At 47.6% G+C, this 18,868-nt stretch overlaps 1 protein-coding gene across 1 annotated transcript in view; it reads right to left on the bottom strand.

Annotated features, from left to right (window-relative positions):
• The window catches only part of DNAH8 (dynein axonemal heavy chain 8), a 1,853,457-nt gene that overhangs the window by 372,627 nt on the left and 1,461,962 nt on the right, over positions 1 to 18,868 (bottom strand). The window contains exons 62-63 of the mRNA XM_063918852.1: positions 16,086 to 16,210; positions 15,314 to 15,467 (exon numbers count right to left, since the gene is read on the bottom strand). Of these exons, the coding sequence (XP_063774922.1) occupies positions 15,314 to 15,467; positions 16,086 to 16,210 (279 nt within the window). The remainder of the gene's footprint in view (positions 1 to 15,313; positions 15,468 to 16,085; positions 16,211 to 18,868) is intronic.

Here is an 18,868-nt window from a genome sequence, read left to right on the forward strand (position 1 = left end):
AGCCGGCGCCAGTATCTTTCCTTTACAGAAACAATATAACCCACCCAAATCTAATTCTCTCTGCACGTTATATCTGCCACACCTGCAGTGCACGTGGTTTTGCCCAACTGTTAACAAATTTGCTGCTACAATCAGGTCTGAATTACCCCCTATGTGCACTGCAGGTGGAGGCAGATATAACGTGTGCAGAGAGAGTTAGATTTGGGTGGGTTATAATGTTTCTGTGCAGGGTAAATACTGGCTGCTTTATTTTTACACTGCAATCTAGATTTCAGTTTGAACAAACCCCACCCAAATCTAACTCTCTCTGCACATGTTATATCTGCCTCCCCTGCAGTGCACATGGTTTTGACCATTAGAAAAATGTTTTGCTTTTGCAATCAACTTTGAATAAGGCCCAACAATAGATAATTAATTGTAACTTGTGTATCAAGGAGCCATGGGAAAAATAAGATTTTAAACCTACCGGTAAATCTTTTTCTCCTAGTCCGTAGAGGATGCTGGGGACTCCGTAAGGACCATGGGGTATAGACGGGCTCCGCAGGAGACATGGGCACTCTAAAGACTTTAGAATGGGTGTGCACTGGCTCCTCCCTCTATGCCCCTCCTCCAGACCTCAGTTAGAGAAACTGTGCCCAGAGGAGACGGACAGTATTACACACCAGCCCACACCATCCACACCGTACAACTTGGAACATACGAACCAGTTAACAGTATGAAACAAAACAGCATCAGCCCGAGACTGATCAAACTGTAACATAACCCTTATGTAAGCAATAACTATATACAAGTCTTGAAGAATTTAGTCCGCACTGGGACGGGCGCCCAGCATCCTCTACGGACTAGGAGAAAAAGATTTACCGGTAGGTTTAAAATCTTATTTTCTCTTACGACCTACGAGGATGCTGGGGACTCCGTAAGGACCATGGGGATTATACCAAAGCTCCAGCCCGGGCGGGAGAGTGCGGATGACTCTGCAGCACTGATTGAGCAAACATGAGGTCCTCCTCAGCCAAGGTATCAAACTTGTAGAATTTAGCAAAAGTGTTTGGACCCGACCAAGTAGCCGCTCGGCAAAGTTGCAATGCCGAGACACCTCGGGCAGCCGCCCAAGAAGAGCCCACCTTCCTAGTGGAATGGGCTTTTACTGAATTAGATACCCGCAATCCAGCCGTAGAATGAGCCTGCTGAATCGTGTTACTGATCCAGCGGGCAATAGTCTGCTTAGAAGCAGGGGCGCCAATCTTGTTGGCAGCATACAGGACAAACAGTGCCTCTGTTTTCCTAACTCGAGCCGTCCTGGCTACATAAACTTTTAAGGCCCTGACTACATCAAGAGACTTGGAATCCTCCAAGTCCCCCGTAGCCACAGGCACAACAATAGGTTGGTTCATATGAAACTATGAAACCACCTTAGGCAGAAATTGAGGACGAGTCCTCAACTCTGCTCTATCCACATGAAAAATCAGGTAGGGGCTTTTGTGAGACAAAGCCGCCAATTCGGACACCTGCCTCGCAGATGCCAAGGCCAACAACATGACCACTTTCCAAGTGAGAAATTTCAACTCAGCTGTTTGAAGAGGTTCAAACCAGTGTGACTTAAGGAACTGTAACACCACGTTAAGGTCGCATGGTGCCACTGGGGGCACAAAAGGAGGCTGGATGTGCAGCACTCCCTTTACAAAAGTCTGGACTTCTGGAAGAGAAGCCAATTCCTTCTGAAAGAATATAGATAGGGCCGAAATCTGTACCTTAATGGGGCCTAACTTCAGGCCCATATCCACTCCTGTCTGCAGAAAGTGGAGAAAACGGCCCAGGTGGAAATCTTCCGTAGGAGCATTCTTGGCTTCACACCAAGAAACATACTTCCTCCAGATACGGTGATAATGTTTCGCCGTCACCTCCTTCCTAGCCCTTATCAGAGTAGGGATGACTTCCTCCGGAATACCTTTCCCAGCTAGGATTCGGTGTTCAACCGCCATGCCGTCAAACGTAACCGCGGTAAGTCTTGGAACACACAGGGCCCCTGCTGCAAGAGGTCCTCCCTGAGAGGAAGAGGCCATGGATCTTCTGTGAGCATCTCCTGAAGATATGAATACCAGGCCCTTCGAGGCCAATCCGGAACAACGAGTATTGTCTGCACTCTTTTTCTTCTTATGATTCTCAATATTTGGGAGATGAGAGGAAGAGGAGGGAATACATAGACAGACTGAAACACCCATGGTGTCACCAGGGCGTCTACCGCTACTGCCTGAGGGTCCCCTGACCTGGCACAATACTTCCGAAGGTTCTTGTTGAGGCGTGACGCCATCATGTCTATTTGAGGAAGTCCACAAAGACCTGTTATCTCTGCAAAAACTTCTTGATGAAGTCCCCACTCTCCTGGATGGAGATCGTGTCTGCTGAGGAAGTCTGCTTCCCAGTTGTCCACTCCCGGAATGAAGACTGCTGACAGAGCGCTTACGTGATTTTCCGCCCAGCGCAGAATCCTTGTGGCTTCCGCCATTGCCACTCTGCTCCTTGTCCCGCCTTGGCGGTTTACATGAGCCACGGCTGTGACGTTGTCTGATTGAATCAGAATCGGTAGGTCGTGAAGAAGATTCTCCGCTTGTCGTAGGCCGTTGTATATGGCCCTTAATTCCAGTATGTTGATGTGTAGATAAGCCTCCTGGCTTGACCTTGTTCCCTGAAAATTTCTTCCTTGTGTGACTGCTCCCCATCCTCGGAGGCTCGGGTCCGTGGTCACCAGAACCCAGTCTTGAATGCCGAACCTGCGACCCTCTAAAATGTGAGCACTCTGCAGGCACCACAGGAGAGACACCCTGGCCCTGGGGGACAGGCTTATTTTCTGATGAATTTGAAGATGAGACCCGGACCACTTGTCCAGAAGGTCCCACTGAAATGTCCTTGCATGAAATCTGCCGAAGGGGATGGCCTCGTAGGTCGCCACCATTTTTCCCAGTACACGAGTGCATTGATGGACCGACACCCTTTTCGGTCTTAACAGGTCTCTGACCATGTTCTGGAGTTCCTGGGCTTTTTCCATTGGGAGAAAAACCCTCTTTTCTTCCGTGTCCAGAATCATGCCTAAGAAAGATAGCCGAGTCGTTGGAACCAACTGTGACTTTGGTAGATTTAGAATCTAGACATGTTGCTGCAGCACTCTCAGGGAGAGCGACACGCTTTTCAGCAACTGATCTCTCGATCTCACTTTTATCAGGAGATCGTCCTAGTACGGGATAATTGTGACTCCCTGCCTGCGCAGGAGCACCATCATTTCCGCCATTACCTTGGTGAAAATCCTCGGGCCGTGGAAAGCCCAAACGGCAACGTCTGAAACTGGTAATGACAGTCCTGTACAGCGAATCTCAGGTACGCCTGATGAGGAGGATATATGGGGACATGAAGGTATGCATCCTTTATGTCTAGTGACACCATAAAATCCCCCCCTTCCAGGCTGGAGATAACCGCCCGGAGTGATTCCATCTTGAATTTGAACTTTTTAAAGTACAGGTTTAGGGATTTTAGATTTAGAATGGGCCTGACTTAGCCATCCGGTTTCGGAACCACAAACAGGGTTGAATAGTACCCCTTCCCCTGTTGAACTAGGGGAACCTTGACAATCACTTGCTGTTGATACAGCTTTTGAATTGCAGCTAAAACTATTTCCCTCTCTGGGGGAGGCACCTCTTCGAATTCCAGCTTGTATCCTTGGGATACAATTTCCATCGCCCAAGGATCCACGTCTGATTGAACCCAGACGTGGCTGAAGAGTCGAAGACGTGCCCCCACCGGGGCGGACTCCCTCAGTGGAGCCCCAGCGTCATGCGGTGGATTTAGTAGAAGCCGGGGAGGACTTCTGCTCCTGGGAACTAGCCGTAGCAGGCATTCTTTTCCCTCTACCCTTACCTCTGGCGAAGAAGGAAGGGCCCCGACCTCTTCTGGACGAGGAAGGAAGGGCCCCGACCTCTTCTGGACTTATGCGTCTGAAAGGACTGCATCTGATATTGTGGTGGTTTCTTTTGCTGTGGGGGAACATAAGGTAAAAAAGTAGATTTACCCGCGGTAGCTGTGGAAACCAGGTCCGCGAGACCTTCCCCAAATAAAACCTCACCCTTGTAAGGCAAAACTCCCATTTGAGTCGGCATCACCCGTCCATTGGCGGGTCCACAGGGCTCACATAGCAGAAATCGCCATGGCGTTGGCTCTCGAACCTAGCAAGCCAACGTCTCTCTGAGCGTCCCTCACATATAAGACTGCGTCTTTAATGTGACCTAAAATCAATAAAATGGTATCCCTATCTAGGGTATCAATGTCAGCTGACAAGGTATCTGCCCAAGCTGCTACAGCGCTACAAACCCAAGCCGACGGAGACACCACAATCATCTGCTCCACCTCCTCCTTAGATGAGCTTTCCGCTTCAGACATGCCGACACACACGTACCGACACCCCCACACACTCAGGGATATATCTAAATGGAGACAGTCCCCCAATAAAGCCCTTTGGAGAGACAGAGAGAGGGTATGCCAGCACACAGCCAGCGCCACCGGACACTGGAATAAAATCCCAGTTAGTACAGCGCTTTTATATAAATATATACAATTACACTCACTGCGCCAATTAAATGTGCCCCCCCCCCCCTCTTTTTTGCCCTCTGTAACCGTGTTCAGCAGGGGAGAGTCCGGGGAGCCAGCTTCTCTGCAGTGTGCTGTGGAGAAAATGGCGCTGGTTAGTGCTGGAGGATTAAGCTCCGCCCCCTCAGCGGCGGGCTTTGGTCCCGCTCAAATTATTTATTCTGGCGGGGTTTTTTTAATATACCGCCTCCGCAGTATCTACCTATATGCCAGTGTCCCTTGAGGTTAATATTGCTGCCCAGGGCGCCCCCCCTGCGCCCTGCACCCTTACAGTGCCCGCTGTGTGTGTATGTGTGGGAGCAATGGCGCGCAGCGTTACCGCTGCGCGTTACCTCAGTGAAGATCTGAAGTCTTCTGCTGCCTTTGAAGTCTTCTTTTCTTCTTAATACTCACCCGGCTTCTATCTTCCGGCTCTGTGAGGAGGACGGCGGCGCGGCTCCGGGACGAACGGCGAGGGTGAGACCTGCGTTCCGACCCTCTGGAGCTAATGGTGTCCAGTAGCCTAAGAAGCAGAGCCTATCATTTAAGTAGGTCTGCTTCTCTCCCCTCAGTCCCACGATGCAGGGAGCCTGTTGCCAGCAGCGCTCCCTGAAAATAAAAAACCTAACAAAAGTCTTTTCAGAGAAACTCAGGAGAGCTCCCCTGCAGTGCACCCAGTCTCCTCTGGGCACAGGATCTAACTGAGGTCTGGGGGAGGGGCATAGAGGGAGGAGCCAGTGCACACCCATTCTAAAGTCTTTAGAGTGCCCATGTCTCCTGCGGAGCCCGTCTATACCCCATGGTCCTTACGGAGTCCCCAGCATCCTCTAGGATGTAAGAGAAAAACAAGTGCTCAGACAATCCTCCCTCAAATCAATCTTATTGGTGCCAAACTGATTGTGCCAACATGGGTAGTGCAGCCAGGGAGTGTAGACAGCATGTGAGGGTAGTGCTTATCAGCTCCCTCTACTAAGGACCATGGGGATTATACCAAAGCTCCAGAACGGGCGGGAGAGTGCGGACGACTCTGCAGCACCGACTGAGCAAACGCCAGGTCCTCATCGGCCAGGGTATCGAACTTATAGAATTTAGCAAAAGTGTTCGAACCCGACCAAGTAGCCGCTCGGCAAAGCTGTAGTGCCGAAACACCTCGGACAGCCGCCCAAGATGAGCCCACCTTTCTGGTAGAATGGGCTTTAACCGACTTCGGCACCGGCAACCCCACCGAAGAATGAGCTTGCTGGATCGTACTACAAATCCAGCGTGCAATACTCTGTTTTGACGCGGGATGACCAAGCTTGTTGGCCGCATACAAAACAAACAACGCTTCAGTTTTCCTAGTAACAGCTGTTCTAGAAACGTAAACTTTTAACGCTCTTACAACATCCAGAGATTTTGGAATCGCCACTTCTTCCATAGCTACCGGAACCACAATAGGTTGGTTATGGTGAAATGACGAAACCACCTTCGGTAGAAATTGTTGATGAGTCCTCAATTCCGCCCTATCCGCATGAAAAATCAAGTACGGACTCTTATGAGATAAAGCTGCCAATTCCGATACTCGCCTGGCAGATGCCAGCGCCAAAAGCATAACTACCTTCCAAGTGAGAAATTTTAATTCAACCGTCCGCAAAGGTTCAAACCAGGAAGACATGAGGAACCGTAAGACGACATCAAGGTCCCATGGCGCTACAGGCGGTACAAACGGTGGATTGATATGCATTACACCCTTTACAAAAGTCTGAACCTCTGGGAGGGCAGCTAACTCTTTTTTGAAAGAAAATAGACAAAGCCGAAATTTGGACTTTGATGGAACCCAATTTCAGGCCTGCATCTACACCCGCCTGTAAAAAGTGGAGAAAACGACCCAAGTGAAAATCCTCCGCAGGAGTCTTTTTAACCTCACACCAGGAAACGTATTTCCTCCAGATACGGTGATAGTGTTTCGCCGTAACCTCTTTCCAAGCCTTAATGAGAGTTGGAATGACCTCCCTGGGAATACCCTTACGAGCTAAGATCTGGCGCTCAACCTCCATGCCATCAAATGCAGCCGCGGTAAGTCCGGAAACACGCATGGACCCTGTAACAACAGATCCTCTCTTAGAGGAAGCGGCCAAGGATCTTCCACCAGTAAGTCCTGAAGATCCGGGTACCAGGCCCTTCTTGGCCAGTCTGGGACGACGAAAATCGCCTGAACCCTTGCTCAACGAATGATCCCCAGCACCTTTGGAATGAGAGGAAGAGGAGGGAACACATACACAGACTGGAAGACCCACGGAGACACCAGGGCGTCCACCGCCGTGGCTTGTGGGTCCCTTGACCTGGAACAATACCTCGGGAGCTTCTTGTTGAGCCGAGACGCCATCATGTCTATCAACGGAATTCCTCAGCGTCTTGTCACTTCTGCAAATACCTCTTGGTGCAGAGCCCACTCTCCCGGATGGAGGTCGTGTCTGCTGAGGAAATCCGCTTCCCAGTTGTCCACCCCCGGTAGGAAAACTGCTGACAGTGCGCTGACGTGTTGTTCCGCCCAGCGAAGTATCTTTGTGGCCTCCGCCATTGCTGCTCTGCTCCTCGATCCGCCTTGCCGGTTTATATGGGCCACCGCTGTGATGTTGTCTGACTGTACCAGGACCGGTCGACCCTGAAGAAGACTTCTTGCTTGGAGCAGGCCGTTGTAAATGGCTCTTAACTCTAGAACATTTATGTGGAGACAGGCTTCCTGGAGCGACCATTTTCCCTGGAAATTTCTTCCTTGGGTGACTGCGCCCCAGCCCCGGAGACTTGCATCTGTTGTCAGAAGTACCCAATCCTGGATACCGAATCGGCGTCCCCTCAGGAGGTGATGAGCTTGTAGCCACCACAGGAGAGAAATTCTGGCTCTGGGAGATAGACTTATCTTCCGGTGAATGTGTAGGTGAGACCCGGACCATTTGCTCAGCAAGTCCCACTGAAACACGTGGGTGTGAAATCTGCCGTATGGAATAGCTTCGTACGCCGCAACCATCTTCCCCAGAACCCGAGTACAATGATGGATCGACACACTCGTCGGCTTCAGAAGTTCTCTGACCATCGTCTGCAATTCCAGAGCCTTTTCTTCTGGAAGGAATACCTTCTGTAACTCCTTGTCCAGAATCATGCCCAGAAAAGGAAGCCGAGTGGTCGGAATCAACTGGGATTTCGGCAAATTGAGGACCCATCCGTGTTGTCGCAGAATCGATAGAGACAACTCTACCACACTTGTCAGCAATCGTTCCTTGGACCTCGCCTTTATCAGGAGATCGTCCAAGTACGGGATAATTGAAACCCCTTGTTTGCGAAGAAGAACCATCATTTCCGCCATGACCTTGGTGAAAATCCTCGGAGCCGTGGAAAGCCCAAACGGTAACGTCTGAAATTGGTAATGAGAATCCTGTATCGCAAACCTGAGGAAAGCCTGATGCGGAGGATATATCGGCACATGTAAGTAGGCATCCTTTATGTCGACTGACGCCATAAAATCTTCCCCCTCCAGGCTGGCAATCACCGCTCGAAGGGATTCCATCTTGAACCTGAAAACTTTCAAGTATGGATTGAGGGATTTTAGATTTAGAATTGGTCTGACCGAACCGTCCGGTTTCGGTACCACAAAGAGGCTCGAGTAGAACCCCTCCCCCCGCTGGGACGGAGGGACGGGAACAATGACCCTCTGTAGACACAATTTTTGAATGGCCGCCCGGACCACCTCCCTATCCGGAAGAACCACTGGTAATGCCGAAATGAAGAACCGGTGAGGGGGCATCTCCTGAAACTCCAGTTTGTATCCTTGAGACACTATTTCTAACACCCAAGGATCCAGGTCTGATTGAATCCAGACCTGGCTGAATACCTGAAGACGGCCCCCCACCGGTCCGGACTCTCCCAGGGAAGCCCCAGCGTCATGTGGTGGACTTGGTAGCAGCCGGGGAGGACTTCTGGTCCTGTGCACCTGAGGTTGCAGGAATTTTTCTTCCCCGTCCTCTACCCTTTAAAGCGAGGAAAGACGAACCCTTTCCACGCCTGTATTTATTGTGACGAAAGGACTGCATTTGCTGATGTGGTGCCTTCTTCTGTTGTGTGGGAACATAAGGAAGAAAAGAGGACTTACCCGCAGTCGCGGTCGAGACTAGGTCCGCCAGGCCGTCCCCAAACAAGACCGTACCTTTAAAGGGTAGAGCTTCCATAGACCTCTTGGAGTCGGCATCAGCATTCCATTGATGGATCCACAAGGCCCTCCTGGCAGATATCGACATGGCATTGGTCCTTGATCCCAAGAGACAGACGTCCCTTGCTGCGTCCTTCAGGTAATCTTCAGCGTCCTTAATGTAACCAAGAGTTAGAAGGACATTATCTTTATCAAGAGTATCCATGTCACTAGCTAAATTCTCCGCCCATTTAGCAATAGCACTACTCACCCATACCGACGCCACAGCAGGTCTGAGCAATGCACCCGTATTAGCGAAAATGGACTTCAGACACGTCTCCAACATGCGATCCGCCGGATCCTGAAGCGCCACCTTCTTAGACAAACGGGATAGAGCTTTTTCAACAGTTGGAGATGTCTCCATTTTTCCCTGTCATCAGAGGGAAAAGGATACGCCATAAAAATCCTCTTGGAAATCTGCCATTTCTTATCCGGCGATTCCCAAGCCTTTTCACAAAGAGTATTCATTTCATGAGAGGGGGAAACTTTACCTCAGGTTTCTTCCACTTGAATAAGCAAATCCTTGTTTCCTGCACCGCAGGTTCATCAAAAATGTGCAACACATCCTTTATAGCCACAATCATGTACTGAATACTCTTAACCAAACGTGGATGTAACGCCGCCTCAGTGAAATCGACCTCGGAATCAGAGTCCGTGTCGGTATCCGTATCCCCCACCTGAGTAAAAGGCCTCTTATGGGACCCGGATGGGGTCTGTACCTGAGATAAAGCCTCCTCCATAGATTTCTTCCACACCTGGGTCTGTGACTCAGACTTATCTAACCTCTTAGATAAAGAAGCTACATTGGAATTTATTGTAGTAAGGAGTGCTAGTAAATCAGGAGTCGGCTGCGTCGACAGTGCTAGCTCTAGCCCCGCATCCCCACCTCCTATAACCTCCTCTGGTGAATAACATTCAGGTTCCGACATGTCGATACACAGTACCGACACCCACAACACCCAGAACCGTCCCAGCAGGTGACAGGCCCACAATTCAGCCCAGAAGAGGAGACAGAGGGAGTATGCCAGCTCACACCCCAGCGCCTGTATTGGGACACAGAAGATTAAGTGTACCCCGCGCTGCCTTATAGTTCACAACTGGTACCCCACAGCGGCTCCCCACTGGAGAAGCCCCTTATACTTGCAGAACACGTGGAGGTCCCGGCAGCGTCTCTCCCTCAGTGCTGTGTAGGGAGAAAATGGCGCGCGAGTGAGCCGCGGACCGAAGCTCCGCCCCCTTCCCGACGGCCTCGGCCCGCCAAATTTTAACATACAAAAAATGCCCGGCGGGGGTCTGTAATAAAGTGCCTCTGCACCTACGATCTTTTGCCGGCTCAGTAACCTCAGTAACATGCCCCCCAGGGCGCCCCCCCCAGCTCCCTGCACCCAGTGACAAGCGTTGGTGATCTGTGTGTGGGAGCATGGAGCACAGCGTTACCGCTGTGCTTTACCTTCCGTCACTGAAGTCTTCTGCCGTCCTGAAGTCTTCTGTTCTTCTCATACTCACCCGACTTCTGACTTCTGGCTTCTGTGAGGGGGTGACGGCGTGGCTCCGGGAACAAGCAGCTAGGCACACCAAGTGATCGAACCCTCTGGAGCTAATGGTGTCCAGTAGCCGAGAAGCAGAGCCTTGAAACTCACAGAAGTAGGTCTGCTTCTCTCCCCTCACTCCCACGCTGCAGGGAGCCTGTAGCCAGCAGGGCTCCCTGAAAATAAAAAACCTAACAAAAAGTCTTTTCCTAGAGAAACTCAGGAGAGCTCCCCTAGTGTGCATCCAGTCACTCCTGGGCACAAAGTCTAACTGGGGTCTGGAGGAGGGGCATAGAGGGAGGAGCCAGTTCACACCCAGTCTTAAGTCTTTTTGGTGTGCCCAAGCTCCTGCGGATCCCGTCTATACCCCCATGGTCCTTTTGGACTCCCCAGCATCCTCTAGGACGTAAGAGAAAGCAGGAGCCTCCCGCAGCTTCCGGGAGAGTAGGTAAGTATGATTTACCGAGTCCGCCATTATTATCTTCTCCGACAGGGAGTTCCAAATCCTTATTGCCCTTACGGTGAAGAACCCTTTCCTACGTTGTGTACGGAATTTTCTGTCCTCTAGCCTCAGTGAGTGCCCACGTGTCCTATACAGACTTCTATTAATAAACAGATCCCCTGCTAACTCTTTGTATTGACCCTTTACATATTTAAAGATATTAATGTCTCCTCTTAGTCTCCACTTTTCAAGGGAATACATATTTAACCTAGTAAGCCTCTCCTCATACTCCAATGTATCTAACCATTTTATCAGCTTAATAGCTCGCCTTTGCACTATTTCGAGTTCCCCGATATCTTTTTTATGATATGGTGTCCAAAATTAAACACAATATTCCAGGTGCGGACATACCAATTATTTGTACAGCGGCAGGATTACATCCTCGTCCCTTGTCTCAATACCCTGTTTTATGCATGCGAGCACTTTACTTGCCTTCTTTGCTGCATTTTGACATTGTTGACTGTTATTAAGCCTATTATCTATGAGCACCCCCAAACCTTTTTCCACTACTGCTACCCCTATATTTTCCCCATTAAGTGTGTAGGATGCAAGTTTGTTTTTAATCCCAAAGTGCATAACTTTGCATTTTTCAATATTGAACCTCATTCCCCATTTAGACGCCCAGGTTTCAAGTTTTAATGAGTCATTCTGTAGAGACTCCACATCGCTTTCTGAATTAATTACCTTACACAGTTTGGTATCATCTGCAAAGATTGACACTGTGCTTCCCAGACCTATTCCTAGATCATTAATAAATTTATTGAACAGTAGTGGGCCAAGTACGGACCCTTGTGGTATTCCGCTGACTACTGGTACCCAGCTGGAGAACGTCCCGTTGACCACTACTCTTTGTACTCTGTAATCCAGCCAATTACCTATCCATGTACAAATATTATATCCTATGCCAAGTTCTCTTGATTGATGATCAATTTCCTGTGAGGCACTGTATCGAAGGCTTTTGCAAAATCTAAAAAGACAACATCCACTGCATTGCTTGGGTCGAGATTATCGCTCACTTCCTCGTAGAAGCTAATAAAGTTAGTTTGACATGATCTGTCCCTTACAAACCCGTGCTGACGCTTGCTAATAATCTTATTAAGATGCAGATAATCCTGTATGCTATCCCTCAAAATTCCTTCCAATATTTTACCCACTATAGAGGTTATACTAACTGGTCTATAGTTCCCAGGATGATTTTTAGATCCCTTTTTAAATAAGGGCACTACTTCTGCTATACACCACTCCCTCTGTACCATACCTAAGCTAATTGAACTATAGAAAATCAAGTGTAAGGGTTTTGCTAGCTGTGCCTAAGCTCCATAATAACCCTCGGGTTAAAACCATCTGGGCCCGGTGATTTATTAATCTATATGTTACTTAGCCTCTCCAGGACTACTTCCTCACTTAAACAATCAAACTGACTGAGGTACAGATGTGTCCTCTCTTTTGTTGCTGCGTAGTGCATGCGGGAGTATGCATGCTCCAGCTGCCACTAACTTTACATTGGAGACTTGCGCCTGCCACAGGTACTATGGACACCCATGAGTGGGAAAAGTCCCTGTTAGTCGGCATGCCAACTGTCGAGCTCTTCAGCCTTCGGGATCGCGGCGTCAGTATAGTGACCTGCCTCCCGGTCACATAACAGCATCCATTATATCTATCTCATGATTTATAGTTGGCTTTTGCTGCTATGGATATTTAAAATATAATCTTTAAAGATTTTCATAAACTACAGTAATTAACTATGAGATTAGCCATTTATAAGAGTGCTCCCATAAAGGAAGCTTTCTTCTTTCCCTGCATTCTTGCAGAGAATCCCCCGCTTTTGAACTTTATGTATTTTATGATTCCGGGGAATACCACCAACCTGTGCAATTGGATTACAGCTATATGGAACATTGAATTTCTATTGTATTGTTGATATAATAATATCTTCTTACTGTTAATACTGTGCGGAAAGCTCCTCCTAAAACCCCAAATACTATTTCAATATAATGCAATTGAGTTTTTATAGACCTGTTACACTACCATTCTACAAGGACTACTGAGATGGCAAAGTATTATATTCCTCAGTAACCCAGAAATGACATTGTGGGAGATATGGGATGAGCACCAGCACCTTCCAGCGCAGAGCTCTTAGTCTTTGGGAGGATACTCAGCATGATACCGAGCTTCTCTATTTAATTTCAATATCCCATTCAGTCAGTGGCGTAAGTTCGTCCCAGTAGCCCGGAGGCGAGATAAATATTGGTGCACCCCCTATATTTATTTATTTATTTGTTTATGTGTGTGTGTGTGTTGTTCTGAAAAACAAGTACGGTATATACTGTATATATACATTTCATTGTCTTTTATTTTAAATCACACATTTCTTAGCAGTCATACCCAGGATTAGAACCCATGACCTGTTACACTGACAGCAGACACTTTACTGATGGAGCTATTTGCTCCTGTAGAGGAAGTATGAGAATTCTTACTATACGAAGTTACGTGTAATTGTCAGAGAAGTAACTTCATATAGTTAGAATTCTCATATTTCCTACACAGGAGCAAATAGCTTCATCAGTAAGGTGTCTGCTTCCAGTGTAATAGGTGATGGTTTCTAATCCCGGGTATGACACTTGTAAAATGTGTATCTAAAGTATAATAAAAAGGGTGTGATTTGTAAGGTGCAGGGACCAGTGAGGCAATAGGTTACTGATAAGAGAGTAGCAGCTCACTTAATTCAATGGTGTCACAGAATGGGAGGAGAGGTGCCCCCCTTCAGAGCAGGAGCCCGGCGGCGGATGACTCCGTTGCCTCCCAGAGTTACGCCCCTGCATTCAGTTCAATGGGGTTTGTAAATGTTTGTGCGCTTACTGGAAACCTCACTGAAATAAACAGCTACTGAAAGCAACATGCATTCTGGATAAATATGTAAAAGGGTGACAGTGCACTCAGTGTATGCCACCTGAGGGTATACAGTACGTGAACCTCATAAGAAACCCATAGTGCAGAGTTTCCCACACTCCGCCATTACAGGCCAGGATCTAAGGATATCATGACTGAGCACTGGTGACTTGATTAGTACCTCAGGCAATTTGATTTCACCATACTTACTTAAGCATGGATATTCTTAAAACCTGGACTGTAATGGCGGTGGTTGGGAAACGCCGCCATAGCGTTTATATGTGTCACATGCAGATTACGCTTGCACCTTATTCTTGCTAGCACAATGTGGCAGCACATTAATGAACAATGAAATCACCCAGAGTTATAAGATAATTTGTACTAAACAGTATCTGTGTATAAAAAAAATGGTCTTGAGAGCTATCATACTGTAACACCTACAGGCCTAGCATAGCAGGCTTTAACATCGGTGCTATGTACAGTAAATATCATAGTAATTTCAGACTACACATACAGCTGTGTCCTCATACATCTTTGCTGCAGTCACGCCAGCAGCCCCTCTTGGTACACCAGGTCGCATGAGAATCTACTAGCGTCGGGCGTCTCTTTTTGCTTCTTTTTTTTTTTTTAGCAAAAATGCATCTTAGTAGCAATGCGACTAGGACGCACTAGAAGGAGACTGTGCTGATTAATTTGATATATGACACTTGTATATCTTTGTTCGAGTGATTCTGGAGACGAAATGCTACAATGTAACAGCCACAGCCTTGTTCCAATACAAGTTCTGTTCTGCTCCGTATACAGACTAAGGGGTGTATTCAATAACTGTCGGAAGCTGCCGTCTTGTTGGAAAGATGGTAGCTTCTGACAGAAATAGGTCGGAAGGGGTTCCGACCTATTCAATAGGGGCTGATTTTTTCCGACAAGTCGGGAATTCCAGACTTGTAGGGAAAACATGTGGATCGGCGGAATAGCCGCCGATACACGTGCTTCTATTAGAAATGGGGCCAAATCTGACAGGTTTTGGCCCCCTTTCCGACAAACTCAATCGGACTTGAAAATAAATCGGATTGAGGTGAGGAGACAAGAGGTGCTGCGGGGCGCGGGGGGGAGCAGAGATCAGCGGCCGGTAGGAGGAGCTGGCTGCGGGGGGACATGTCTGTGGCGGCGGAGGAGGCGCTGCAGGGGGAGAGGTCTCTCTCTGCAGTGCCTCCCCGACCACCGCAGACATGTCCCCCCACAGCCAGCTCCCCCAGCCGGCCGCCGATCTCTGCTCCCCCCCATGGCCCACAGGCACCTCTTTCCCTGCAGCGCCTTCACAGACATGTCTCACTGCAGCCAGCTCCGGCCGCCGGTCTCTGCTCTCCCCACTGCCCAGCTTACCACCGCCGCCATCTGCACTCCTGGCCGCTGCATGTCGGAATGGATCCGACTTTTATTGAATATACTCCTAAGTCATACACAATATACAGTACAAGTGTCATATATGAAATGCCCAGTGAATACAGTAATGATAAATGAGGCATCTTTGGTTTATGGACAGGGTAATAAGTTTACCTCTCCTGAAGAGAGAACATTATTTATATATTCCAGGAAAGATTCATCTTTTATATCATTATCTGTAAAAATAAAAGTCACTCCCTTTCCTTCTGCACCAGCTGTTCTGAAGAGCATCTTTAAGTCATCCATCAGATTAATGACGCCATAAGATCTATGAACATAAAGCAGTATAAAATAATCAGATTTCTGCAAATACATGAGGTATAATAATATGGATGTAGCCATCTGTGTTTTTCCTATTATAGTTCTTAGTGTTTCTGGTCATACATATTACTGTGTTAGGATGTCACCGAATGTCTAGGGAATAGTATGTCCCATCCACGTGAAATGCACCTCCCTCAGTATGCATCTTATCTCTGTCTTTCAGATGTACTCCTTTCTTGAGGGGTATGGGGGTGGGGTGGGGGGGAAGGGGGGCATACATTTTTTGAGGATGGGTTTGCCAAAGCATGACACAAAATACCATGAGGGCTAAGCCCTGGAAAGAGTTACTTTCTACAGAGTAAGGAGAACTCCATCGGATGTGTTGGCCTGGCTTACGAATGTGTTGCAAATGCAAAAACAGGATTTCTGCTTTTGTTATCACTATTGCTGTACCTGTATATAGATGCTGGTGTTTGTTATTTGGGATTAAGTAAGCCCATGCAGTAATACAAATTAGCTTTTTTCTAAGGAGGCCAGTTGTGGTGTTGCCCATAGCAACAAGTCAGTTTATCTAGGCAGAATCTGATTGGTGGCTTTAGAAGATGAAGTTTAGAAGCTGACTTACTTGGTAAGTGTGATCTGGAATATTCTATATGCTGCAATAAAAGCAGCCAGCCTGGACAGACTGCGTTTTCCTGATCCCCCCACTCCTACTAGCAGAGCGTTGCCAGTGCGGATTATACGGGAAATCTATTTATGGGAAGCAAAACGTCAGTTGTGCAGTACTTATTGAAATAAACATAAGTAAAAGTAATGCAAATTATGTCTACAGCAAAGAAAAAATTGCAGCAAAGTTTTTTTTATGTGCAAAAATGTCAGCACAGTAAAAAGTAAACTTCAATCAGTTTTAAAAACCAATGGGATATTAGATATACTTAATATACATCACAAATGAGGCCAGGAAATAATACCATGCATTGTATACTATAGTAGAAAGTACTGGCAGTAATAAAGCATCGTAAAGACTTGGTGCTAGATGTAATAAATCTCGGTCTGTCAAAGCTGCAGAGGAATGGCGGTTTTGACTGATGAATTTAAAGCAGCAACAGAGATAAATGCTAAATACCAATTTGGTAGATGTCAGTGCGCTGTCACAGCTGCTGGTCCGGGTATCACTATTGAGGTCTCTCCACCCTCACAATACACAAACAATACAACATATAGGATACCACTGGGTAAGCGCTGTCAGGAGGTCAAGGCCAAACGTATTCTTAAAGACTTTTTCTCTTAGTTCGTCGAACCGGAAAAAGAAACAGAATTGTGGACTATAGTGCAGTACCTTGGGTTAAGGATTTTATTACACATCACACACGATGAAAAACAACATTAAGAACATCCCAAGTTAAAATGACACTTAAAATGTACAGCATCTGCTGTTAGGCATTCTTGAGTGGACTTAATCCGACATAGATAAGGCAGTGGGTAATTACCAGATGTAGGTGAATAACAGGCAAAAAGCAGTTCCACAGGCGTGTAACACCAGACTTTTCCGGTTGCAGCAGGAGAGTTCTCTGATGTAGATAAGCCATCCTACTCTGGCATAGATGATTCCACGTTCTTCTCCAGTCAGATGAGTCCACTGGGGCACCCACGCATTCCGACCCTGCCTGGGTCTTTCTCAAGGTCAGGTCCCTTTGTGAAGATGATTCACAAAGGGAGCTGACCTTGAGAAAGACCCAGGCAGGGTCGGAACGCGTGGGTGCCCCAGTGGACTCATCTGACTGGAGAAGAACGTGGAATCATCTATGCCAGAGTAGGAAGGCTTATCTACATCAGAGAACTCTCCTGCTGCAGCCGGAAAAGTCTGGTGTTACACGCCTGTGGAACTGCTTTTTGCCTGTTATTCACCTACATCTGGTAATTACCCACTGCCTTATCTATGTCGGATTAAGTCCACTCAAGAATGCCTAACAGCAGATGCTGTACATTTTAAGTGTCATTTTAACTTGGGATGTTCTTAATGTTGTTTTTCATCGTGTGTGATGTGTAATAAAATCCTTAACCCAAGGTACTGCACTATAGTCCACAATTCTGTTTCTTTTTCCGGTTCAACGAACTAAGAGAAAAAGACTTTAAGAATACGTTTGGCCTTGACCTCCTGACAGAGATAAATGCTAAATCACCCTGGTTTAGCATTTATTTCTGTTGCCATTTTAAAAATTGTGGGCTGGATGTAATGCCATCCGGGTTGGCCGGTGGTGTGGGTGTCTGTCTGAATTGAGATGTTTTTTTAAAGCGGCAATCATTTATGATGCATGGTTTTGCAACCTGCTCCTCCGGCCAACTCGGACAGAATTACATCAGGCCCTATTGATTAACGCTGCCAATCATCTGTGGCTTTGACATACCGCGGGTTAGAAAATCTAGCCCTTAGTGACTTTCTCCTTTAGGGGACTGAGCAACCAGTTCAGCTTTGCAATGTAGCAATGTATACTCACCCAGTAACGCATACATTATACTAGGATATGTCCGCTGCTTCTTCTATTGCAGTTCTACCCCAATGTAAACCTATTACTGATTTTTACCAACTAAATGCTGATTGTCCTGGGAATTGCTGTGCTTTTTTCTTGTTGTTTTTTTTGTTTTTGTTTTTTAAATGTTTTCAAGGTCACCTTGCACTATAACTGGTTGTATGAAAATAATCACTACCAAACAATAAAATACCAATGATATACAAGCAGCTGTCAATGCGTCATATAACGTCTAAATGGTTTAGGAAAATAAGGAGGGATGGGAAGGCAACAGAAATCATAGGATTTAGGGGGTCATTCCGAGATGATTGTAGCTGTGCTAAATTTAGCACAGCTGCGATCATTCACACTGACATGCGGGAGGACGCCCAGCAAAGGACTAGTTCGCCCCGCATGTTAGTGCCCCCCCCCCCCCCCCCCACAGAAGTGCAAAGGCATTGCACAGTGTCAATGCCTTTGTACTTCCAGAGTAGCTCCTGACCAGCGCTGCTTTAGCGTGCTGGCCGGGAGCGAGTGACGTCACGCAGCCGCTGTGGCCGTCCCCCGTTCGGTCTGGCCACGCCTGAGTTGACCGGACCGCGCCCACGAAACGGCGGCCAAACGCTGCTGTTTCTCCCCCCCCCCCCCCCCCCCCCCCGCCCAGAAACCTTTTCTGCCTGTCAATCAGGCAGAGGTGATCACACTGCAGCGACGGCCTTCGGCTGTCTGGCATGCGCAGTTCTGACCCGATCGCACCGCTGCGATAAACTGCAGCATGCGATCGGGTCAGAATGACCCCCTTAGTTGGGAAACTAAATAATTTCTTATAATGCTTTAAAAGGGTTTGTAAATTGATTGTATACAGAATAATATAATACATGGATGTTGCACTGATCTC

The sequence above is a fragment of the Pseudophryne corroboree genome, chromosome 4 (genome assembly GCF_028390025.1).
Source record: "Pseudophryne corroboree isolate aPseCor3 chromosome 4, aPseCor3.hap2, whole genome shotgun sequence".
Classification (NCBI taxonomy): Eukaryota; Metazoa; Chordata; class Amphibia; order Anura; family Myobatrachidae; genus Pseudophryne; species Pseudophryne corroboree.